The sequence below is a fragment of the Trachemys scripta genome, chromosome 2 (assembly GCF_013100865.1).
Source record: "Trachemys scripta elegans isolate TJP31775 chromosome 2, CAS_Tse_1.0, whole genome shotgun sequence".
In the NCBI taxonomy this organism is placed as follows: Eukaryota; Metazoa; Chordata; order Testudines; family Emydidae; genus Trachemys; species Trachemys scripta.
Genome location: NC_048299.1, coordinates 160,545,113 through 160,571,568, shown reverse-complemented (window position 1 = coordinate 160,571,568; position 26,456 = coordinate 160,545,113). Strand labels below are relative to the sequence as shown.

Sequence of the window (26,456 nt, the reverse complement as noted above, 5' to 3'; positions counted from 1 at the left end):
ATATTGTAATAGAGAGTGCAAATTAGGCTGAACACCTAAAATGCTGCAAAACTTGCTTGAAGGAGAAGGCTTGTATCTATTGGGGTGTGATGAAAGGTGAGCAAAGCTGCATATCAAAACTATTTGTTTCAGTAGTTTTTTATTTTTTTTCTTTTCCTGGAAAGAAGTGCAGAACATGGGGAAGATCCTCAGCTAGTGTAAATAGCCATAGCTCTGTTGACTTCATGGAACGTTGACGATTTACATGAGCTGTGTCTCTGTACCCAGAGAACACGTATTTTTTTTATTATTATTTAATCACCAAAAAACCCCACATAATTTCTCAGACCCCTTTTCCACTTTTTAATGCTTAGGTGTATAATCTTTTTTTGGTTTGTGCCGAAGGCCTTGATACGGCAACAATCTCTGCGCACTGTCTCACTAGCATTATTGCAGTTCTGTGGCAGCACAGAGGTCCATTTGCACAGAACTCAGTGCGGCACTGGGGCCTAAGACAAACTTTCCTATTACCTTGTGAAGCCAAACTTTACTTACTTAGCTTGACTCTACTTTTCATTTTTTTAAAATGACATATGAATGTTTATCACTGAAAACCTATCAACGGCAACAATGTGGCACTGGTATTCTTCTTATTTGTATTCTAGGATGCTATCATGGACCAGGGCCCCATTGTGTTAGGTGCTGTACAAACATACTACAGAAAGATGGTTCTTGCTACAGTGCTCATAGTGATCTGTTCAAATAACAGATTTTTCAGGTTGTTGGTACTTCTGAAAAATTGGGAAATAATCGTTTGGGTTTGAACAGAACCATTTTTAATTTCAGCAAATCAAAAAATAAAAATAAATAGTTTTGGATCAAATGTTTCATTCAACGCCAAATTAAACTTTTTGATTTCAAGCTTTTTTTTTTTTTTTTTAAGGTGTTTAATTTTTTAAAAAACAGAATTAAAGGAAATTTGTAAATGGTCATTTTGAATTGAAAAAATGTTAGAACAAAATGTTAGTTTTTTAATTTATCTGTTAATAAATGAACAGTTCAGTGAAATCAACATGAATTTGTGAAATGTTTTGCTGTCACTGAAACAGTTGAAAAAAAATTCTGCTAAAAATTTTTGCCCAGCTCTATGAAATACTACTCCATACAGTCTTCTGGGCCTGGCCCTGAAAACATTTATTGACTCCCAATAGCGTATGCAAGCATTTCAGGGATTCAGTCCTTATTCTGTAGATCATCTCTCAGGCCAGCTGTATTCCAAGATTCTTTACATAGCTAAAGGACTTAGTACCAGTGTCTGCTTCTGCAGCCCCTGTGCTAAACTCCCACCAAAGTCAGTGTCAACTCTATCCACAGAACAGGTGCAAATTCCCATTTTTTAAAAATTGCTGTTATGTCTTTGCTGCTTGGGTAACAGAGGATAGCGTCAGCTATGATTTGAAAAGAAATGGGTTAGTTGATGAAGCTGGGAGAAGTGGTGGTGATGGACACTGGTCTAGATGGCAGGAATTGCAGGTTCTCACACATGATGATGATGACTTATTATTTATATTATAGTAGTCCGTGGAGATCCTAATCCACTTGGGGGGCCCCTCTGTATGTGCCATAGAAACACCGCCTGAAGGACAGCTCCTGTCCTATAGAATATATAATCTAAGAGACTATGTGGAAGGCTGATGTTTGATGAAAGAGGCAATGCAGGTCTGTGAGGTAGTCTAGAGAAAGCCATGAAGGATTTGAAAAACAAGGTCAGTTTTTTAATGGGATTCAGAAATTCCACTGGCTTTCATTTCAGAAGAGAGGGATAATGTGGTCTTGCTTCTTTGTATTTTATGCATGTAATTATTGTTGGGGCCTCCTGCTAACAACGTTACTCCACAAAGGGATAGCAGAATGATAAATTCATGAACAATAACTAATACTAGGTACTTGATACTCCAAGAATTTTCTTCTATGCTGAACTTTCAAATAAAAATCTCAGGACCAGTTAGATGCAAAAATCAAAGTACAGTCAAGCTATCCAAATCAATCCTATCCAAATCAATTTTCAACATTAATTGGGAGTTTCTAGGAAGTAATATGAGCTTTTGCAAGCTGCAAATAAAATCACCAATCTGGAGGCACCTTTAGTTACTATAAACATTGAAATTGTGGTTTGGATCTGCCCAGGTCATTGCATCACCTGGAGTAATGTTTCACCTACAAACCCTGCAGCTAGATGGAAAATAGAAAATGATATAGTCTAGTTAATTGAAAATCTGCTTATGCTGCATGGTGACATGCGCAATAATTGACATAAAGTGCTGCTGAGAGGAGGAAATCAATTATTTTCAATTGACATTAAACTGAAAATCGTTTAATGTCAGATTGATATTACTGAGCACAGTTATACTAAATGTATGCAAAATGGTTTGCAGCATAGGACAATTTTTTCCTGTTCCGTGAGCTGATATTAAGTGGGCTCCCACCCTTAAAAGTAATGACATAAAAAAACCCCTCTAATTGCAAATTAAGGGCAAGACTGCCATTTAACAATCTGCCCTGAGTAAGGGGCAGTGCATGTCTGGAGCTACCATGTGGTCTGTGGGTTTCCTCCCATCCTCTTGCTCCAGAAGGGAGTCATTTGCTACTGGTAAACATCATTAGCAGATTACTTCCTTAGCTAAGGTGATTCAGCTGTGCCGCCCAGCATATGTATATGTGTGTGGGGGGGGGTGGGTGGAGGAGGGGAGAGGGGGTGGTCCAGCACTGGTGCCACCTACTTCCCACCAGCCCCTGCCCATTTTCAGCCCACAGGCATGGGGGCAACACTGCAGAGGCTGCTCTATCCCCTTTTCTGTCCTGTCCCATGCTATTTCCAGGACATGGGTAGTTGGCTCATGCAAGTGAGGGGGTACTTCATGCCCCCTTTACTTCCCTGGGCAGGTACGTAGAGCATCTGACAATGTCTCCCCAAGAATCAACTTTTTCAAATCATACCAATTTTCAAAATTCCTCATATTCCCAAAGTGGGCACTGAGTGCAGCGAAAGGCTAAGGGCCAGACTGGGTTTGCATGGGCGTGTACAAGGAAAGGAAAGGGTATGAGGGAAGGTTTTTTTTTTCTCCCAGCTCTACTGTTTTGCTGGGGGCAGCCAGAATACCAGTCCTCATCTACCCAGAATGGAAGGGAGAGGGGCTGGAGCTTGCCCTGAGGGCTGCATACCCCAAAAGGGCCCCACGCCATTTGTATCTTCTGGTGCTGGAAGGAGAGCTGGAAGGAGAGACCTTTTAAAGGGTGTTGTAGTTGTCCCAACTCAATATGCTTCTCCAGCACCCCCACAGGTGTCTACTTCAGCTAGGGTGACCAGATGTCCTGATTTTATAGTGCCAGTCCTGATATTTGAGGCTTTGTGTTATATAGGCGCCTATAACCTCCCTCCCGCGCCCCACCCCCCGTCCCGATTTTTCACACTTGCTGTCTGGTCACCCTAACTTCAGCATGCCTCATAATCTGCAACGTAGCACTGTAAATGCAGCATGACACGTCTGGTGACTTTGGTTTGTATATATTGCCTTGCACCTTGTTTAGTCATTTGCATCTGCCCAAAGTGGGTGTAAAATGCTGCTGCCTATGTGAGTGGAGAATTGTGATCTGGGAGTGTCTTCCACACACTAGGGACTGATTTTATAGACTTCTCCTTTGTTACAGAATAATGCAGGAGAGATCTCTCCAATGTGTCTTTTATGTGTAATGCCCCCTCTTCCTTCCAGCAAGCCTGTCACTCCCCCAAGAAAGAAACTCATGTGGGTCTATTACCTAGCAATATAATGATGCAGAGAAGAATGGCAATCAAAGCCCCTGTGCTAAGGCCAGTTGGATGGATTAGGGCTTCTGCATTACAAGACTGCATCTTCCCCCGACGGTCACAGGCGCACACTCGGATTGTGACTGTTTCAGTACTGCTCTGGACTGGGTAGTCACTGTCCGATATCACCACAGGCAGGAGATAAGTACTCATTTCATGTCGGTTATATCTGTTTTTTCTGGTGAAGATCCCTGCTGTGTTGTCTGAAAACACAAAGCAAATGGTACAGGAGTTCTCAACTGAGTGCTGAAAAAAACAAAGAATAAATAACAAAATAAAGTCTTCCTAGGAATTCACCTCTGTTGTCCTGGATTGTAAAGTTTGAGCCACTGGTTGCTTCTGGAGCCAAGGAGAATGAAAACTGATGTCCACTGAAAGAATCATCTTTATCAACTGCACTTAGGGTCTGTATCAGCTGAAATGATAACAGCAAAATTACCCTTCGATGACTATGGGCTTGATTCTCATTTACATTGAGGCTGTCGGCTCTAGAACTGTTAAATTGTCTTAAAAAGGGGATAGATATAATTTTCTTCCGCTTTAAGGCCCTTGATGCTGCCAGAGGGGCCTTACCATGAATGAAAATTGGGCCTGTGAGTGTGTGTGTCACCAAGCTGTCATGCTGCAGCCCTTCACCCAATAACTTAATGACTTTGGGCAGTGGCTTGAGAATTCTGCGGAGTTCTGGGGACTGCATGGATTGGTGCCATCCCAAATAGGTGGGAAATCCCCAGGGGGAACAAGCTGCAGAAACGAAGGCTGAGATAACAAAGCTGACTAGGCTATTTAACCACACAAATCCTATTAATTTTAAACAGGAGTTGTGTGGCTGAATCCTCTGGGATATCTGCTGTTTTGAACTATCAAGCAACAGGTCTTGCAGAGCAATGTGAACTAGGAACCAGAGCAATGCGGCAGCCTGCAGCTAATTTACAAGGCAGGACTTTTGTTCAGACCTGTAACCGTTCTTCAAGAGAGATGATGGAAGCACCCGGACATACAGATGCAGAGTCCCATATTCAAGGGAAGAGAGACGGAACTGAATTGTAGCTAGCACGACACACTACAAGAAGCAACCACATTTAACTATGTAAAACACACTGTCACTTCGGATACAAGAATGCTAAATATAATCAGATATGACACAGTCACTGTTTAATTTAATTTTGCACGGTGACAGCTTGTGGCAACACAAAGCACACCTCCTGATGAGGTGACGCAAGAGTAATGCCTAAACAGAATTCATTTTTAATAGGTTTTTTTTTTATTATGGAGTGCAAACAATCAACACACCTGTTCTGCCTTTGCATTTTCACAGACGAAGGTCTCGTAAAACATAGCAAATTCTGGGGCATTGTCATTTACATCCAGAACCTTAATGAACACAGGGACCCGGCTGCTTTGTTTTGGGTTGTCTGTAATGATAAAAATAGAAAGAAAGGGAAAGCTGCGCATAGGACTCAGTGCTGGGGAAGAAAAGGATAGAATAGGGCCTGAATAAGTCAAGTCTTTATTTATACATGGAGATTTTATTCATGTTCATGCAATCTATTGATGTCAATGGGACTAATTGTGGGGCCACTCCTCATATCTTTATTAATATTTGCATATGTGTAAATGTTTGCAGGATCAGGTCCTATATGTGGATAAATTACTTGGACGAGAAGTGGGTGGTGGGAATGGGCCCAATGTTTATAAAGTGCTTTCATATAAAATGCTACATAAACACCAACTGTTGTAATGACAGATGCTTTCTGACCTTTTGTGGATTGATCTTTGTTTGCTGCTATTCCAGAGTTGACACTAAAACACATCAACTGAGGAATATAAGCCCTATGTAGTGCATTGCTTACTTCTCTCATAGGAGCTGTATAAAGCAGCAAGAGTGATGTACTCTTTTTAAAAAAAATTCTTGAGTTTAAAATTTTTATGGAAATACTGTTTACTTCATAAAAAAGAAGCAATTTGGAAAATTCTCATAAATCAAAATCAACTTCAATGATATAAAAATAAAAGCAAGCAATTAATTTGGCATTTTGAGTTAAAAAACAAACAAACAAAACCCCTTTGTTTTAGTGAGAGCATCATCACAACCAAAATAAAAATCTGCAAATACAGTTTGTCATTTATTTTATTGGGATTTCTCCATTTCCTGGATTGGTTTAAATTGCTCCAAAGAACCATACCCTCCATAATACTGATTCTACAGATTATTAATGAATCTTAAACAAGGGTCAAAGACAAAAATATTGTAATAAAACAGATGAATAAAATACAGCAATTCTGGAGCCTTTTATATATCTAAATGAATTCACTGGAGTGTTTTTGGTAGAATTTGGTTTTAATACTCACCTATTATTTTATTACTTTATATTCACAAAATTGGAACTGTCTGCTCTGTACTGTATTAAAGAACTTAGTGGTTTGGGCCAAATATTGTGTTTTAAACCTCTACAGTTGCATTGAAGTGAATATGATTGAATTGGATATAAAGCATTTTTTAATTTGGGCCATTGGTCTAAATTGATCCTATGTGTAAAATAATACTAAGAGTCTAAGAATAATATAGACCAAGCTGAAATCTACACTAAAAGGTAGATACAAATTTTGAATCTTTATAATGGGCAAAATCCCAGCTGCTAAGTTTAGTTTTCATGGCTATGAAGGTTTCACACCTATATGTATTTTCTAGGAATTCACTCAAATATGTGCGAGGGTTTTCCTATCAAGCTTAATTATACTTATTCTGCATGCTGCTTTGTACACCTTTTTATTTTTTCTAGCTGGCTCTGAGTCTAAAAAAATTTCAAAACAACAGTATAGTAACTAGGAGAACTTCCATGAAAAATATATAATTCCAAGTCTCTCTCTCTCACTTTTTTTCTTCAGAGAGATATAACAGGTATGTAGATCCAATGTACTTATACAATCTTCAAGCTTCACTGCTCTTTCTTTTCTCCTTCCAAACCCTTTTACATTAATGAATAAGAGATGCTTAACTTCTCCTTGTTCACAATCACTTAATTGTTATTAGACTGTCCAGCAAAAAGTGCTACTGTATGGATCTTGGTACATAATGTTAACACATCTCCTTAGTTTTGGATGTAGCTTCTGTCAATCCACAGACTGAAATCCTAAAATGTATCTGATTCTGGTTGTCGAGTGTCTTCTGCAGTGCAACATCTACTGTACCTTTCCCAATTTAAATGTAAAGATTTAAACCACCCTCAGAATTTCACTAGGGAGGCAGTATGGTCCAGTGACAGTGAATTGGAAGCATATGAAGCTCCGATTAACTTCACTTAGGCTACATCTACACTGCAGGGGGGGGTCGATTTAAGATACGCAAATTCAGCTACGCGAATAGTGTAGCTGAATTCGACGTATCACAGACGACTTACCCCGCTGTAGGGACAGCGGCAAAATCAACCTCTGCGGCTTCCCGTCGACGGTGCTTACTCCCACCTCTGCTGGTGGAGTAAGAGCTTCGATTCGGGGATCGATTGTCGCGTCCCAACGGGACGCGATAAATCGATCCCCGAGAGGTCGATTTCTACCCGCCGATTCAGGCGGGTAGTGTAGACCCAGCCTTAGAGTTGGAGGTGCTGTGCATCTGTAAACAAGAGGCCCAAAGGCCTAGATCCTCAGAAGTATATAGGTACCTAACTTCCATTGATTTAAATTGGAATTAGGTGCCTAAATACCTTTGAGGATCTGGGTCAAAGTGTTTCGAGGGGAACACCCAAAAACTGAGGCACCCAAACTTACTAGATATTTTAGAAAATGTTGGCCATAACCATTCTGTATCTCCATGGTTTCCCCCCTCTGTAAAATGAGGATAACTATACTCACCATTGAAAAGTGCTTCTCTTTATGAGTTTACAAATGTACTGGTAATTAATGTGAAGGGAGTACACTTCAGTGGGAATGTACTTGCTTACTCTTAATTTGTCTCAATATTTCTTTAGCTTCATTTAGCTTTATTTAGTTCAATGAAATGCATCTGCAATTTGATGGAATAGTCCACAACTAACTCCAATTGCCGAATGGCTTTAGTGGGGGCCGGGCTAAGAAACTATAAAGCTTGCCCATCTTTGAAAGAGCTAGTCCGGCCTTGTAGCCTGGCTTGCACATAGGTTATTTTCAGCTATATATCTGAATTGTACTTATGTACAATATATGAGAAAGTAGGGCCTATAGTTGCTTTAAACCAAGTTAAAAAATAAGTGTTCTGAAGCTTCCCAACAGCATCCAAACTTTTGTACATTTATACAGCCAGTGATCCATCCATTCCATCGTGCTTCAATCAAATCCAGCCCTAGCATAAGGGTATGCAACTCCACAGAAATAAATAGACTGTGAACCCACTGATGCCAGCATTTGCAGCATACCTCAGGACAGAAAGGAGACGTAATTAAAATATGAGTATCAAGGGGATGTTTTTATTGAGACTGCCTGTCTCACACAGATCCCGTCTACCTCTCTGGCTGTCTAGCTCGCAAAACAATTAACACACATGGTGTCATCACAGAGAGAGACTCCCTACATCTGGGCCTAAAATAATGGAATGGGTTAGTATCTATGGATGGGAATTTCAAAGGTGCCTAGGGGAGTTAGTTGCCTAATTTTCATTGCATGTTAATGGGATTTGGGGACCTTTTGGCTCACTTGAAAATTCCCAGGCTATGCTACAGAATTGATTTTGGCCGCACTGTGTGGACTATTTTCCTACTATCTTGTTTGCTGTATACAATTTTTCAGAAGCCGGCAAATCCTACTGTAATTAAAGAATGGCTATGAGCATTTTTCCAGGCAGGTTGATTCAGAAACACATAAGCATTAACTTTTCGCCTGTTCAGATACAGAAGTTGTCTCTTCATAAGCTCAAAAACAACAAAGAGTCTGGTGGCACCTTAAAGACTAACAGATTTATTTGGGCATAAGCTTTCGTGAGTAAAAACCTCACTTCTTCGGATGCATAGAGTGAAAGCTGTAATGCATAAGCTGTAATCCTAGGAAAAAGAAAAGGAAGTGCAGAGCATCTTTTTCAGCCTTTCCCTTGCTTGATTAGTATCGAGCGGGCCCATCCATACAGCCTGACATCTTCCCAGCCGTGGTTTACACACACTCAGCTAGAAGGCTAAATTCATTACATCAGGGACAGCGATGGTATTTAGGTTTGACTTACTGATCTCTGCTGCTATTACTGTAATGTTGTGCCATAGCAATGTTTCCCGGTCAAGGGGTTTTGAAGTAAATATTGAACCATTTCCGGAATTGATGTTGAATACTCTGTCCATATCAGTGTGCCGATCTACGGAATATCTGAAAATACAGAGACCATGGTTAGAAAAAATGCCTTTACTTTAATTTCTGTTTTGAAACTGTTTCCTAAGACTAGACATCAAATACCTAGTAAATGAGCTGCCTTTTTGTTTTCAGTGCAGACTTCGGCATCTTGATATATTCATACAAAGAGTCTGTTCTGAGCTGTTGGAGGGTTTGATTTAGAAGGTGGGGCATTGTCACTGAATAAATGAATTACTGTAGAATTTACATACTTCTGAGAAGCATCAAAGGTTTGCCTTTTAGTGAGAAATGTGGAGTCTGTATCTTGAAAGATATGACATTCATTTATTTTAAGGCTTAATTGGCTTTCCCATTATAAATCCCTCTTTTCATAGTTTGATATCTCAACTGTTTCAAATCACTTTTGATACAAAATTTGTCAGCTGGGGTGCAATTTTTGCCTTCACTCCCTCCCAAAATTGTATTGGTTAAAAAAAACAACAGAAAGATACAGAGATCAGTGTAGTTGATGATTCATTCCATGGTAAATGCCATGTAAATGTATGTTCTAGCACATTAAAGGATAATCCAACTTGTTTCCTTGGTAATATCTACAGATGGATCTGAACACCACTGAACTTTGGGGGCATTCAGAATCTGAATATGGATTTGAATTTCTTATCTAGCCTCTCTCCTTTTTCATACTGAGCTGAATTTAAGCCTTGGAGATGAATGTCCCTGATTCCTGTGAGGGAGTTCTGACATCCAGATCCAAATGTTGCTGCTCAGGTCCATCTCTTGTTAAAATGAAATTGCCACTGAACAAAGATGTGGTGAAAAAACTCCGCTCATATCACTATGGCAGAACTAGACTATTATTCTGCTCCTGCTCTGGGCTCAGTCATGAGCTGACCTATATGCCTGTGCAGGTGAGTGAAGAGGTCTAAAATGCTTCCTTACTCTCCTGTGTGGGCTACTTGCATCACAGGTCATTATAATCCAAGGAGAGCAGCCATCGTCGTATCTCCTGTGTGGCTGGGTGGGTAGAAGTGGGGAGTGGGCAGAGCCTAGTTGAGCCAGCATGTTGAGGGAAGTAAGTTATGGCTGGTGAAGTTTACTTCCCCCAGAGATTCAGAATTTCCATCCCTCAGAAAATGTTGACTCTTTCATGCTGATTTGGGATAAAAGAAATTTCAAAAGATTGGAATTTCACGCAGAATAGAAACTCCCTTTTCTTACCAGCTCTAGTAACATGGCGCTGGTTCAGCAAGATTCTTAAGCATGTGCCTAGCTTTAAGCAGTTTGTAGTGCATTTATTTCCTATCTCACCCCCCACAATTACTCATGCTTAAAGTTTGGCATGTTCTTAAATACCTTGCCCAATTGGGGCTTTAGTGTTGTGGGACACTGAGATTGTAGTCCTTACTCTAGCAAAACTCCCAGGATTTAGCCCTACATGTAATAACAGTGTCTGGGAACAATGGAGAAACCTTTTGTATCCAATTCTTGAGCTTTTCTGAGTTTATCACAGCCATACCATTGAGGCTTCCTTCAATATATTAATATTTATTATTTCAAAATATGAGCTGTCACAAGTCTCTATGCACATTAGGTCATTTGTACAGCAGGATGTTGAACTCAATAAAGCAATAATAGAGAACAGTGTCTTGATGAAATACTAATTTTATTTCTTCATATTCAAGCGAAAATACATACAAGATCAGTGCAGTTACAATTGTATTCTAATTATACCATTAACCCTGACCTAGAAGGATGCTTTTAATAAGCTAGACTGTCATTTCTGTCTCAGTTTATATAATCCTGGGTCTCTTTTGATCAAGGACTGCTAATTATGTGGAATTGGTGGTGATTCTAATTTATGGATCATAGCCTACTATGAATTAAGCAGACAACATCAAACTTGTTTTTACATTTCTTTAATGAAATTACTGGTGCGTATATGTCAGATTTCAGGACTTTATACCCTTCAAACCCTGGGTAATTGACAAGCTAGAAAGTTAATGAATATATGTATATTCCACTGTGCCCTTAAACATAACTATAAGGGGGGAAGGGGAAGGAGAGAGAAGCCAGTACATGCAAGTAAGTTGTCAGTAAAATACACAAACAAAATAAAGTCTTGCATTTATTTGCAGATTATTTTCATCTGGGATACTTTAGATAAATCAGCCACAGCAGGGAGGCAGTTCCAATAAATGATGAACTACAGTATGCCTCTGAGGAGTTACAATAGCAAAAAACTCAACTAGAGATTTAAAGAAGGATCTGATAATGCCAGAAGCAGCACAATTTATTTTTTTACATGGGAAGAATTCAGAGGTTCAGCATATTATCTGTTTACTCTGAATGTCAGCATTGTGCAAACAACACATTTTCACTAACTGGATGGTGGAGTGTTATTTAACACTCTAGTGATATTGGTTGTGTATCAGCATTTGTATATCCGTGCATACATTAATTGTACAATTTTGTCCTTTCTTAATGTTGTTCTGCAGCTAGGAGGCCTATTGGTCAGGTCTAGACTGATGAAATGTGGTTCCACGGATATTGTGTACATGGTGATCAGTTTATTTCTGGCTATGGCAAATATTTCTGCAAAGTTCACTTCTTAGTCTTCTTTTGCTTCATTGTCTTCTGATACTCAGCAGCTTGCTGTCTAATGCAAGCACAAGTCAAACAGATTTGTGGGTCAGGAAGGGATGTGTGTGTGAATTTTTCATAATGCATTTTCATAATGATATTATGAAGGATTCTGTAATGGAAGATGAAAGGGTCTTTCAGATAACTGAGTTAGGGCTCATTTTATTTAAAAAGGAAAAATCTGCACTTAAGTGGGAAAAAATAGAAGGTTTTCACTGTAACGTCAAGTGTCTTAAGATTTTATTTCTGACTGTCAAGGGCAATTGACAAGTAAGTGACAAATCATACACATACAGTCTAATTGCATCCTCCCCCAAGCTCAAAGTGGAAGTCAGATTTAGCATCTACACTTGTCATGGAAAAAAAAAATCACCCTGTCAAGAATATGGAACCTCATACTGTTCACCAACATCCTGGGAGATCCCACAAGATACCGGCACCATAAAAGCCCCATTAGGATCACAATTTATTGGCAGGCCCACATCTCATAGGCTAGTGGTTCCTTGGTTTCCTCTTTCCCCTTGCTCTTCTTCCTGTTCCCCTGTCACTTCCTTCCAGTGTCTCAATCTCTTCCTCGTTTCTCTCTTTTTCCTCCTTTGGTTTTCATTTTGGACAAATCAATAAGATGTTAATTGATTTTTATTACCCTGTTCTCAAATAAGGGGATTTCCCTCACCATGCAAATTAAATGCTGTTTCGTCTAAATAATAGCAACCACCTTGGACTGCCCTGTAAATATAAATATTTCCCTTTGATGTTTTCAATCCATTGTTATGTTTGCACGTAGTATTAGTGAGTCAGATCCTCTGCTGGTATGAGTAATCTGCATAAGGAGGTATCAGACACCTCCTTTCTTCCTTGTACAGCCATGCAAGCCAGGCCATGATTTGCCCCAGAAAGATCGGATGGGACAGAGCCCATACAAAGGGAATTGACTCATACCATGGTGTTACAAGAATGTGTTATAGATAGATACTTATAGATAAGGTAGATAGGGCTCAAAACTATACAGCATAGTTCCTGGTTTTTGAAGGGCAAAAAAAACTTGTTGGTGTGTGCTGCATGTGGCGTCTGGTGTACAGCTTTTAACATACAGGAAGCAGGATCCACAGAGGCACTACATTCCCTGCCCCTCCTGTGCCACTGGGTGGGAGATGATTGGAGGAGATGGGGACTGGGTGGGGCCTTCCACGAGCCAGCATGTCTGTGTGCTGACATGCTGGAGAACATACACTGGGCCAGGTACAGACACAGTGAAGTTTATTTTCTCACAGGGTTCCTCCAGGACCAGCACAAGCGCGTGCTGCCCCTTACAACAGGCAGATTAGATAGTTACACTCTAGTCTTCTGGAAACTTGTATACTGTAAGATTTTGTAAAAACAAAATAAAACCTTTATTTAAAAAAAAAATTGGATCTGCCAACATGGCACTAGAGGCCATGGCACAACATGGCGATAGAGGACAAACAGCCTATGCGGTACCATTCTTTCATCATGAGGTTGTGCTGATGAGAGATTTTTTTCTCTAGTAAACTTTTATTTTTTTCTTCTTTTACTTTGTCATTTTATTCTCCTTGGACAAAATTCAGGAAAAAAGAAAGATATATTAGAATTGTAAAAGGTACCGAGAAGGGTAACAAATATGATATGGGGTATGGAACAGCTTCCATATGAGGAGCGATTAAAAAACTGTGACTGTTCAGCTTGAAAAAGAGAGAACTAAGGTGGGATATGATAGTGATCTATAAAATCATGACTGGTGTGGAGAAAGTGAATAAGAGAATTGTTATTTACCCCCTCATGTAACACAAGAACCAGGGGGTCACCCAATTAAATTAATAGTAAGAGAGTTTAAAACAAACATAAGGAAGTACTTCTTCACACAATGCACAGTCAATCTGTGGAACTCATTGCCAAGGGATGTTGTGAAGGCCAAAAGTATAAGTTGGTTCAAAAAAGAATTAGATAGTTTCATGGAGGATAGGTCCATCAATGGCTATTAGCTAAGATGGCCAGGGATGTAATTCCATGTTCTGGGTGTCCCTAAGCCTCTGACTTCCAGATGCTGGGACTTGATGACAGGGGCTTGATCACTCGATAATTGCCCTGCTATGTTCACTCTCTCTGAAGCATCTGGCAGTGGCCACTGTCTTAAGACAGGATACTGGGCTAGATGGACCATTGGTCTGACCCAGTATGGCCATTCTTATATAAAATTTGTCATATGACAGAAAGATTGTTTGGGAGGCTAAAACAAAAGTGTAGGAATCAGGCTCAGACACAGGATTATTATTTTACTTATTATTATTTATTTGTATTGCAGTAGCACGTAGGGACTCCAACACAAAGCAGGATCCCCTTGTGCTAGGTGCTGTACAAACACAGAACCAAAAGATCTTACAATCTTTTTTGCCTTAGGTAAATATCTCCATTTTACTGATGAGGAAACTATCTCACAAGGTGGGTTGAAACTTATTAATGTTTTAACAGCACTTTGAGATGTGTCGATGGATGGTACTTTGTAGAAGTGCAGAGTATTACCCATAAACCTTAATTTTATGACCTCTGATTTTATCAAACTCCCTTTTCTCCTTTGTATTTCCCCCGCCCGCACCCCCTGCTTTAGGAAAGCTTTGAGTGCTCCCAACAATGACTGCTATAAAATCAAGATGCACCTGTATTTTAAATGCTGGTGGCAATGTACCTTGCTATTGCATGTAACTACACTGCATATTTTCCATGTCCCATTCTGACTGGTGACCTGTTATAATACATTAACAAGAGGGTGTCACATTGTAAGATTCTTCTCCTGTTCAGTGTAAAAGAAGAGTCTCATACATTTAAAAAAACAACAACACTTTTTGATCACTTTTCTTAGAAAGACCTTCATAGACTAAACTACACTGTAGTTGTGTTCTTGCTCATATCACTTGCTAGTTCATGAAAAACAGGGGCTCAACTTTAATGACTCTGAATTTCAAAATTTCCTCTAAAAATTAATTGCCTAGTGACTTACATAATTTACAATGTCTGTGGGGCTGATTGTAAACTTGCTTACACCAGTGAATAACTTCACTGAAGTGAATGGAATTGCACTAATATAAATGAGCTCACATTCTGTGACTGTGTGTGTGAATCTGAGTTTGTACCCATAGTGTACCGGAACTATTCAGTTTTGCCCTTCTGCAACTAGAAAATGTAACTGTGGTATCTTTAAGATTCTCTTCTTGTTAGTTAGTGTAGCTAATGCCTAAGGAGTAGTGAGTAGTTACAAAAGCAACTGAAATGCAAATCGAGTTATATGTAATGAGCATGCACACACACTCATGTATGTACAATGTGTACATGTGTATATGTTTATACCATATACAGTATATAACATACACTTCAATATTAAAAGGGAATTTTTTTTGCATGCAGATGTTCAAATAGAAACAAATATAAAGTAGAGTAGTAGAGGTGAGCTGAAATAGTCTATGCTTACTTGACAGGATTTTTTGCAACATCAGGGTCCTGTGCAGTTACAGTTCCTATAATACTGTTTATGGGCACATCTTCTTTCACTTCTAGTATGTATGCTGGTCTGCTGAACACCGGGGGCTCATCCACATCCTCCACCAGAATTCTGACTGTAGTGGAGTCCTTGAATGGCCCCAAGTAGAGGAATCGGGGATCCACATGAGTGTTGGTAGCCTCCACTTTCAGAGTATACAGCTTTTTCTTTTCAAAATCCAAAGCCTTGGAAAATAAATAAGAGTCATGTAACAAAACAAAACAAAAAATAATGAGAGGTTTCTGGGAGCCGACCATTTAAAGCCACTTCAGGCAGCATTGTGATGTACCAAATGAACTGATGATGTACTGAAGGGGGCTTGGAGAGCTAATGGACCCCCCTTCTTAATAATCTATTACTAGGAAATGGTATGGGGTTTTTACTCCCTGCTACTTCTGGAGTGAACTGCAAAAACCTCACGGGCCAGAGAGGCATACTATGCCTGAGACTCATACAAACTTATGCTGAGCCAATACAAAACACTGGCATCGTACTAGATTGAGCCAGCTGTCACAGGTATTTTCAAATCAATTCCAGGAGGATGCCCCAAGTCTCATGTCTGATTAATGGTCTCTCTCTGTCTCTCCTACGCACACCCCTTTTCAAATTAAGCTCTTTGCGGCAGTGACTGCGTCTTCCTGTATGTTTGTATAAGACCCAACAGAAGGGAGCCATAATCCTGACTGGGACCTCTGAGTGCTGCCACCAGAAAATAAGTTATAACATGATAATAATACTGCACTGCATATAGTTATACCTCAATATTTTTTTATTGTGGTAGCTCCCAAAAGTCCCAGTCAGGTTGTGGCACATTGTGTTAGAAGCTGGGAGTAGACACAGTCTTGCCCTGAAGCACGTACTATCTAAGATTCAGATTCTCAGCTGGAGAGACACAGTCTTGCCCTGGAGCTGGAGTACTATCTAAGATACACATTCTCAGGTGTAGTTCCATTGAAATCAACAGGAGTAATCAGTGGAAGCAGCAGAGTAATGCTGATTTACACTAGCTGAGAATCTAGCCCTTAATATTTGTCAGGAAGGGTGTACTTAACATACACCTTTTTGCCAAATGAATTTGCCTCCTTGGACCGTTCTCGTTATGAGACATAATTATTGGAAAACAAATTCCTCACTCTGGAACTGCCTCAACACATTTACTGTCTTTCCCCTCCTGTCCCTGCTCCCTAAGTACCACAGGCTCAGGGGAAAAGTCTTTGTGAGAGCCCTGTGCTAAACTATTGGCTGCCCATTACTGAAATGTAACATTGTGTCATGTGGTGTCAAAAGTGATTTAGGGTGACTCATCAAATAGAGTATCATGCTATGATAGGTTATGACTACATTATACAGTTCTAATATCCTCTTAAAAATACAGAAGAAACATTTGGGGGACTGTGCACATACACACATACTTATAGCAACATAGGCAGAGAGTAGTCACCCCATTTTTTTTTTTTCGTTTTGTTGAACAAGACTAACAGGAACAAAGTTGCTGTTAGAAGCAGACAGGAACATGAACAGAATTAGACTGATGTCAATGATCATACCCTACAAGGCGTTTCTTAAGGAACAAGTAATGACGGGTGTCGTACTGATATCAACAAGCAAAGTGTATGTTTTGAAAATCCACACAATGTCTGTTTCATGTTGACTAAACTTGAATTGATGGAAGTTGATATCTGTAACCTTATCACGCTTGCTTGATAACTCACTATTAACAAGATTATCCAAATCCTTTCCAACAGCCAAAGTGCAATCTATTAGATGATGCACATTCTGATCTAATAAGGCACAGTGATTTTTTTTTTTAAAGTGAATGTACACTAATGGGTTTATTAATTACATTATATGGAAAATGTACATCAATAAATTGTGTGCTTTGATTTACTAGAGCATATATAATTCCACACCTTCTGAGAGGTCAAAGGTAATTTAAATAGGCAAAATGGTACAGGGACACTGATTATTTCTGTTGACTAACCTAGCACTTTCCTAATAAGTAGAGCAAATCTTTTTTTTAAAATTTTTTTACTCACATTAGGGACAAAAAGCACAGCTGAAGGGCACTTCTCCAGCCTTTGCGATGAATCTTCTGAGGCAGTAGAACTTTCTCTCAGACCTGTCCCTCTTCATGGGCTAAATGCTGTTCCTTCCCATTCAAAGTCTGTGCAAGCAGGTTTTATGAAGTGGTTCTAAGAGGGAACAGGATTGGGGAGGATGGGAAGGGGAAGGAATCCTAACTGATTTGGTAAAAGGGCTTTGTACAGAGAATTTGGAGGAGATTCCTAATAAATAATGTGTAAATCACTGAACAATGTCAACTGTATGACAAATTAAATGCACATTATGTAAGGCTCTTAAAGGACTCTAAAAGTTGGAATTAAGTTTATAAAAATGTGTACCTTTTTGACTGTTATAATTCCTTCCTGTGTGTCCTTGTCAGTGATAACCCCAAACATGTCTGATCCATCTCCTTCAGTGATGCTGTATTCGATCTCGGCGTTTTCACCCACATCAGCATCATTTGCTTTTATCCTGCCAATCGGTGATTCAGGTGGAGCAGATTCAGGTGTTTTGAACTGGTATGTACCTACAGTAAATGAGAGAGCAGTTCTGGTCAGCCAGGACCATGGTATTTTGGAGTCTGGATATAAAAGCTGTATTTGCTTGCCAGACATAGATGCACCAATATTCTGATCAGTAGATTTAAGAAGTTGCTGATCTCCAGGTCTTTAGCAAGAAATAAACCTCACCCCATGTCTTAGTTTCATAACAACAGAAGTCAGTGATTCCCTGACAAGACCCTAATATGACCATGAACTTTCTTTTCTTTCTACCTGCAAGTGATGTCAGACAATATCTTGGGTCCCTTTTGGCCAGCTGAAGATGAAATAGGAAAAGAAAAAACAACCTCAGGATGTTAAAAGATGCCCAAAATATAGAGAACTGCCAGTAGCCTGTGTGATATAATGACATTAAAACCAAATCTAGGCCAGTCTTTAGCGCAAATGTGCTGCACTGCAAACTGATCCCAACACCCCTAAGAAAAGTTACTTGGGGAATGCTGGCATTGTGTTGATGCATCATTGATTCAGGCAATAAGAGATGTTCATGCGCAAAGGTGTATAATAGACTTTATGGGGCAGAGAGTTACATTTCAATTTAAGTCCACCAATTTAAATGGGAGCTGTTGGCCCACAGCCAAGGGCAGACTTTGGACCTAAATGACAAGTTGCTTTCAATAACATTTTTGGTGATTTAACAGTCAAAGCTTTCATATTTGTCTGATAGTATCTAGAATCTCAAACAGCTGCTACTGTTCTTGGCTCAAATGGCAAGGGTTAGATAAAGCAAAAAAATTGTGTGGGAGATTTTTAATCAGTTTACGCCCAGAATCAGTCAATAATGCAAAGGACTGTTGCTTCTAAGGGCTTGTCTACACAGATGGGTAATGCGCTTTATCATGGTGTAATTGCTAAAGCGCACTACCATCTTGCACATTAATTGGTTCGTGTAGACCCTGATGGTGCACGCTAAACATTTCCTAGTGCATTTTCACATAGTGCTATTTCAAACAGCACTATGTTGAAGCACATGTTGATTTCAATGGAATTACTCCAGGGACAGATCTGACTCATTTAAATGAGAATATTTCAAAACACAGACATTAGAACAAAGCAGAAATTGTTCTAAAAATAATTGCAGACACATGCTAACACAAAGAGTGTGATCGGAGGTCCCCAGCAGTACCATTTAATGAGAAGAAAAAATAAGGATGCTTTCTGTTTAGTAATGTTCATCTCAGACTAACTCTAGCAAAGCAGTGAAAACATTACAAAAAATGTTTTCCATCCACTGAAGTGAAGCACTAGTATCAAGCTACCGCTCACTCACTCTGTGGAAGCCTGATACGCATGACCGCAGAAATAACTGGGGAGAAAAAAATATTAATTTCTATCTAGACTTCCTTAAAGACTTTCAAAGAAACAAACATGTTCCGCACTCTGTGGGAATCGTGGTGGATTGTCATTGACGTCAGTCAGTGTGATGTTCACCGTGGTGGTTCCAGAGAGTCCACCCATCTGTCCACCCATGTCCTTGGCCTGGATGACCACTTGGTACTGCTCCCTGTTTTCTCGGTCCATGTTGAGCAAAGCAGTTTTGATAATACCTGGGAAGGTGAGAATTAAGGAGGGGAACATAGTTGGTAGTGTACTGACAGAAATGCTTATTTAAAAAAAAAAAAAAAAAAAGACAGTCTCTCTGTAATCAGTAAACTTTGCCCAGTATAAATATTTACTGTTATAAGATGGCATATTAAATTGCAGACTTGTCATATTGTATCTCAGGCTGCTGCCTGTGTGACAGACACAATATTAACGACATTCCCAGAAAAACTTTAAAGCGATTTGCATGCATTGTTATTTTATATGACTATTTATCCCCCTTTAACTCTGTGTGAAAGTCTCTTGTTGAACTGGAAGAAGGGTTGTGTCTCATTATAAGGTACTTTAGTTATTTTCCCCATCCCATCAACTTTTTATTTTGACAGACATGGCAAAAACAAGCAAACTTCAGCAAGGCATCATTAAGAGGCAGTACAACAACATTAAATGGCAGGGAAATTAATTAAGAAAGCAGCAAGCACCCAAGCATATGATATCTATTTCTATTTATACAGTGATTGAAATTCTCCTCCTAAATACTTTCTTATTCAAAGGCATAAATGTCAGTTAGGCACCTAACTCCCACTGAAATTCAATAATTTATATTTATAATAAAGCAAAATGTTTATATTTATTTGTATGCAGACACACCAACTCAAAGCAGTACCAGATCCTGCCAGAACAACAGATGGAAAACCTGCAGGCAGATCTCCACTGCTACAATGATCAATGCCCCACACAACACACCTTTCAAGATCCATGGATCCTACATATGCCTATCACAACATGTGGTGTACCTCATCCAGTGCACTAATAATGACTATGTAGGTGAGACCAGACAATCACTATGCTCTCGAATCAACTCACACAGGATAATGATGAAAGACAAAAACATCCTATCACCTGTGGGTGAACGCTTTTCACAAAGTGATCACTCTATATCTGACCTATCAGTTCTCATCCTCAAAGGAAACTTGCACAACATTTTCAAAAGATGAGCCTGGGAGCTTAAATTCATAACTCTGCTAGACACTGAAAATCATGGACAGAACAGAGACACTGGATTTATGAGTTATTACAAGAATCTGTAACCCACTAACTCCCTCTTTTTGTCCTATTACTGCAGATGTGTTAATGGGCCACTCTACCTTGAATGGCCCCTACAATATGTGCTAACTACTTATTCTAAACAATCTGTCCCACCTTGCATTTAGCTGGGACCAGGGGTCAGCAACGTGTCCACGGTAAAAATGTTGAGGTCTATGGTAATTTTTCAAAAAATTGAATGACTGAATGACATAACCCCCTGCCCTCCCCCCCCCCCCCGGTCTGTCACTAAGTATGGTAATTTTGTCAAGTGTCCATCGCGCAACATGGTGGTGCCAACCCCTGGCTGGGACACTGGGAGTTCCTTTCCCAGACCTGAAGGGGAGCTCTGTATGGCTTGAAAGTTTGTGCTCTCATCAACAGAAGTTGGTCCAATAAAAGATATTACCTCACCCACCTTGTGTCGCTATATTTATCTGGTCTCTTAAGTAGTCGGTAGGAATGAAATTCTGGTCCCACTGAAATCCCTAGTTTTGCTGCTGAGTTCAGTGGGACCAGGATCAAACCTTTGCTGTATCTATTTTTTTATCCCAAACACACTCTGCTAAGAAACCATTGCACTACCAGCTACAGCATATGATCCCTCATCCTTATTATCCCTTTGGATAGAAGAATGTAAGATATACTCTGCCAGACCAGAACCATTGGTCCATCAAGAGAAGAATCCTACCTTCTTCAGTAGCCAGTACCTTATGCTTCAGAGGAAGATGAACCCACATCCTCCTATAACAGAAGCTATTGGACATTTGATTATCCAAACCTCAACAACAACAAAATCAGCCATGTTACAGCTTTTTTAAAAATTTTTGTGTGTGGGTCTAGAGTTAAAAATAATAAACAAGCTGTTGGATATCACTTTGATGAGTAATTTTGTACCATGAGTAAACTCATCCACTTTTCATAAAGTGAGATTAAACGAGTTTTTGTTCCAAACTCGGTGTTTCCTTTATTTATTAATGCAATCCCTAAATCCTCCCTACCCCCCAGTCCTATGTGATTTACCCCCATGCACTATCTGACTTGATGCCCTTCTGAGGACAGAATTAGGGCTGGCCAGAAAACAAGAATTCCATTTTATGAACAGTTTTGAGGCTTCAAAATTTGTTTGTGTTACACATTGGAATGATACCAAAACCTTTCAGAAAAGAAGAAAGACCCTTGCTAGAATATCCAATAGACCAGTGGTTACAGCACTCACTTGGGTCTCCCATTAACCCCGGGCTACTCTGGGTGTGTGTGTTTGTGTCTCTCGCTCTGTCCTGAAATTCCATCTTGGACCTGAGAAACCTTCCTAAAAAAAAGTTTCATTGATACAGATACATTGCCACAAAAAGTTTCAGTTTTGAGAAATCAATATTTTCTGATGAAAATCTCCCCAACAGCCCTAGACAGAGCTCAAAAAGGTTGGATCCTGAGAGATGTTATATTGAGTGGGGCAGAGCCAAATGCACCTCTTCTATCATGATTCGAAATGAAGATTTCCCCCCAGAAGATTAACATAAAAATCTCTCTACATTGCAGATGTACAGAAAAATAATGTAATGAGTAATCTTTCCACCTGCCTTCCCATCTCCTTTCCTCACTGGAGCCAAACTACTGAACTGAGCAACACTTGGTTTAACTTAAGGCTCTGCAAAGGGTCCATGCCCACTGCTTGTTGAAAATGATTGAAAACTAGTTCACATCCAGTTCTAATTATATTTATTAGGCTTTGATGTTAAGCTTAAAATAATGTAGGTGTCATGTTTACAGATGTATCGCTCGATTGGGTTTGTCAGATTTTGCACTGAGTAAAATGTAATCTCTTTGAAGTTTTTGTTTAATATGTCCTAGCTTGGCTTAACATGTCATTTTAAATTACAGACACTGTCAGAGAATGACAGATATAAGGTCTCCTGACCTGACTCAGACTCCACTGAGAAATACGGTTGTCCCTGGAGAATGCTGTACACAACTTTAGCACTGTTTCCATAGGTAGGATCATCAGCATCGGTCGCAGTGACTTGCACAACAAATGTACCTGCAATGATAAATAAAAACCTGTACTCTTTTGTCAGTGGACAGAGCAATTTATAGTATAGTTGCCTGTGCATTTAACCAGCTGGATGTACTTTAATGTTCCTGCTCTTTTCGTAGTTAGATCGCTACTCTGACAGGGGCCAAAAATGCTTTTAAATGATTTCAACAAACAGCAGTTTGTATGGGTGAAAAATAGTCTTTCCCTGTACTTGCCGTTTGCTTGCTTATTTATAGAAAACATTTGGTTTGATTATAGTATGGTTACTGCAATTCACAAACAAGAACAGTACTGTGATATTGGCCTTTCAGAAATCCGTCTCCCTGCCCACGCGCGCGTTAACAGACAGTTAAAGGAATTTGTCTCTTCCATTAAGGAGATGGGGTACTGTGCATATAGATCTTGTCTTCCCAAGTTGGACTGGAATAATCAGCCACTTCTGTGGCTCCCCTATGTGTGAAGTGGACTTGGGAGTGGGTGCAGGAAGACCTCTGCTGCTAATTCAGCTTTATTCTGTATTATTATTATTATTTTTCTGTGCAAAGGAAATTCCCTTCACGGGAATCCCAGGAGTAGCTTGTAGCTGACCAATTCCTAGTGCTATCTTGCCAGGGAGCCATGAAGGGCCCTGATTTGGATGGGTTTGCACAAATGGCCCTGTGCCTCGTGGGAAACCTGTGAGATCTACAAAGCATAGGGACTGGAGTGCTGCTGACACATACTATGTCCTCAATGAAATAATTTTGGGAAACTGAATAAGGCCTTTTAAATACCCACTTGTGGGTATTTTAATTGGGAGCCAAAAGATCAAGCCCCACTGCATTTAATCTATTAATCATGAAGCACTGAACAGCTCCTTCTTTATTGACAACACATCTGCGATCCAGAATAAACTGTTTAATTTAGTCCTGGAGGAATCTCATCAAGTCCAGAGTTTGGATGTTTATTATAACTAGCTGGGTATCTTAGGTTTGGAAAACTGCTCTGGGAATTCAAGAACCAGCCTCTGTTTGTGACACTTTGGCAGTTCTCCTTTCAGTCCCAGTGGGAACCTGGGAGTGTGGCAATTTGGAAAGAAAAAAAAAAAAAAAAAAAAAGGAAAGACAAAAAGTAAATTTTTAAACACAGCTGAAGTTTTTTGGATTTAAAGAAAATGCAGTTCTGGTTAAATTCAAGTTTTGGGCAAAGCTTAAGCTACATTCTTATTTCATCTAAGCTGCTTTGCCCATTCCTCTATTTAAAGGACACCAGCCCAATACTGTAGGGAAAGACAAACTCCAGCTGCTGTTGGAGCAAAAAAAAAAGGTCAATAGTCTAGACTCTAGAGGAAAGTTAAATTCTGTTTCATATTTTCTATAAAATGTATAGTTGTACCAAAACCCAAGGATCTGAACACCCCCATGCTGGTGGGTATTTAAAATCTGAACCCAAGTGAAGAACTGAATTTTTCAGTATCTCACCTTTGTAATGGGTCAAATCAAAACCTTGGATCTGAACAAGCCTGGAATTTGAGGGCTGTATCCAAATTTGAAATCTTGAATCCATCTAAGAAAAATCAGGGCCACCCAGAGGATTCAGGGGACCTGGGGCAAAGCAATTTCAGGGGCCCCTTTCATATAAAAAGGTTGCAATACTATAGAATACTATATTCGCGTGGGGGCCTGGGGCAAATTGCCCCACTTGCCCTCCCCCGGGCAGCCCTGAGAAAAATAACCCCTGTTCAGTTCTGAATTAAGTGTTTGTTGTACCAAAAACAGTGTTGGTTTTGGGGCTGAGAAGAGATTTTTTTTTAACAAAGTATCCACTCCACAGATTAAATAACACCATGTCCTAATATAAAATGTTAGGGGGATGCTCTGATTTTGATGGGGGTAAGGTTTCATTCACATGACAAACCCCATGAATGAGCTGAGAGAAGATGCCTATTAGTCCTTTTTTGCATATTGCTTGAGGTTTATTTTAATCCTTTACTTGGTGCTGTTTAATTAATGCTTCTCTCACTGGACATTGTTTCAGATTACAAATGAGCTGTGTTGCTATTCAATCTCCCAGCTCTCCTTAAAAAGAAACAAGGGACAAAGAAATGTGAACCTGTGAAACCCTCTAAATTAGGAGCCCCCTAAATCTCCAAAGGTGAATTTTTAATTAATTCATTTGAAATCTGACTTTTATGTGCTTTTATTGATTCTGAGGGCCTTATCCAAAGCCCAGTGAAGTGAGTGGAAAGATATGGCTTCACTTCAATGGGCAATGGAGAACTCCCTTTGTCCTCAATGAGAAACAAAAGATTATGGAGGGACAAAGGAAATTTAACAACGTATCCCAAAATCAGGGAAGAGCTGAGAGGTACGCTGACTTTCCCTTGTGGGCAGTTCATGGTCCCTCCCCCACCTTTTTCCAGTTTGTTTCTGTCCTAAACCATAAACAAGCAGAGCTGAACAGTATTAGGACTTCTGTTCCAGGTCCAGCCCATATACTAGAGATCTGATTTTCAGAGATGCTGAATGCTCCACAACTCCAAATGAACTCAATGGCAGGTATCTGCCCCCCACCTCTGAATAATGAACGCTGATGCAAATCCCCCCAAAGAACCCAGATCAGACAGTGAATTACTGAGCTGACACCTACCGACATCCGACATTTCTGGAACACTGGCATTGTAAACATCCTTTGTAAACATTGGCTCATTGTCATTGATGTCATGGATCTTAATGATGAATTCAGACTCTGGTTCCACTGGTCGTCCAGTCCTCCTGTTTATAGCCTGGGCACGAAGTATATAAACAGGCTTCTCTTCCCTGTCTAGTCTCTTTGTAGCCTGTATGTCTCCAGTGTTTTCATTGATAATGAAGAGGTCTCCTGCTCCATCTCCAGAAAGGATGTACTTAAGTGAGCCATCTCCTCTGTCCTGGTCTGAATGCAGCTAGTAGTGAAATGGGAATAATAAAAAAAGAAAAATAAAATTGAGACACCATTCTAAAGTCTAGATCTGTCGTCATGATGCATGATTTATTGGTATTCATTCCAAGTCATAATGGTCTACCTGACTTTTGTATTGTATTATTCATTTGTATCCCCTCTAGTCCTTTCTCCATAAAGCAATAAGCAGTCTCTCTGATCAGCCAAATTTCAGTAGGGTGATCTTTATTTTGAAGAGAATTATCCTAAAAAGAAGGTGGCCAGTGCACCTTCCAAGGAAATGCATAACTGCTGAAAAGCAAGACAACCTCACAGAAACGTCACATGGAAACAAACTAGCTTCCCTTTAGCTGAAGGTGAGCGATACAAATTCAGGGAGTTTTCATTGTGCAGGTTACAGCATGACCAAGCAAGCTGCAGTAATGCACCATCAGTTCTTTACACGGTGCAAGGAGACTCCAGCTTCAGATGGGAATTAGGGAGCCAGATGCACTGCTGCTTTGAATTCAACTGGGTTGAATAGAATTTAACACAGCAGTGAATTTGGCCCAATTTCTTAACTATTGTTATCTGTATATAGTGACACCACTAAGCACCTGGGACCAAACTGTACTTTTCCTGAAGAAATACACATGGCAGGATGACAATTGGCCAAGGAAATCTCCTGTAGTTTGAAAAGATTCCTTCCAGCCTTCCCATCAAAGAATGTTGGAAGGCTGCGGAAGAGGCAAGAAATCCTCTGGGAAGGAAATTCCCCAACCTCTGACACTCAGCCCTGCTTTCCTACCCTCCCGCTCTCCCCTCCGCCCCACCCCCGATTTGGTACCAGGATATCTCTGCTGCTCCTGTGGTCCTTCTCTCAGAAGCCATGCTGCTATTGGCCCTCCAACCCATGCCATT

At 39.9% G+C, this 26,456-nt stretch overlaps 1 protein-coding gene across 1 annotated transcript in view; it reads right to left on the bottom strand.

The window, feature by feature from the left end:
- CDH6 (cadherin 6) overlaps window positions 1–26,456 on the bottom strand; it is a 114,542-nt gene that overhangs the window by 3,796 nt on the left and 84,290 nt on the right. Inside the window, exons 3-11 of the mRNA XM_034762063.1 lie at window positions 25,266–25,560; window positions 22,521–22,640; window positions 19,351–19,518; window positions 17,750–17,937; window positions 15,279–15,532; window positions 9,033–9,169; window positions 5,138–5,259; window positions 4,142–4,259; window positions 3,796–4,047 (exon numbers count right to left, since the gene is read on the bottom strand). Of these exons, the coding sequence (XP_034617954.1) occupies window positions 3,796–4,047; window positions 4,142–4,259; window positions 5,138–5,259; window positions 9,033–9,169; window positions 15,279–15,532; window positions 17,750–17,937; window positions 19,351–19,518; window positions 22,521–22,640; window positions 25,266–25,560 (1,654 nt within the window). The remainder of the gene's footprint in view (window positions 1–3,795; window positions 4,048–4,141; window positions 4,260–5,137; window positions 5,260–9,032; window positions 9,170–15,278; window positions 15,533–17,749; window positions 17,938–19,350; window positions 19,519–22,520; window positions 22,641–25,265; window positions 25,561–26,456) is intronic.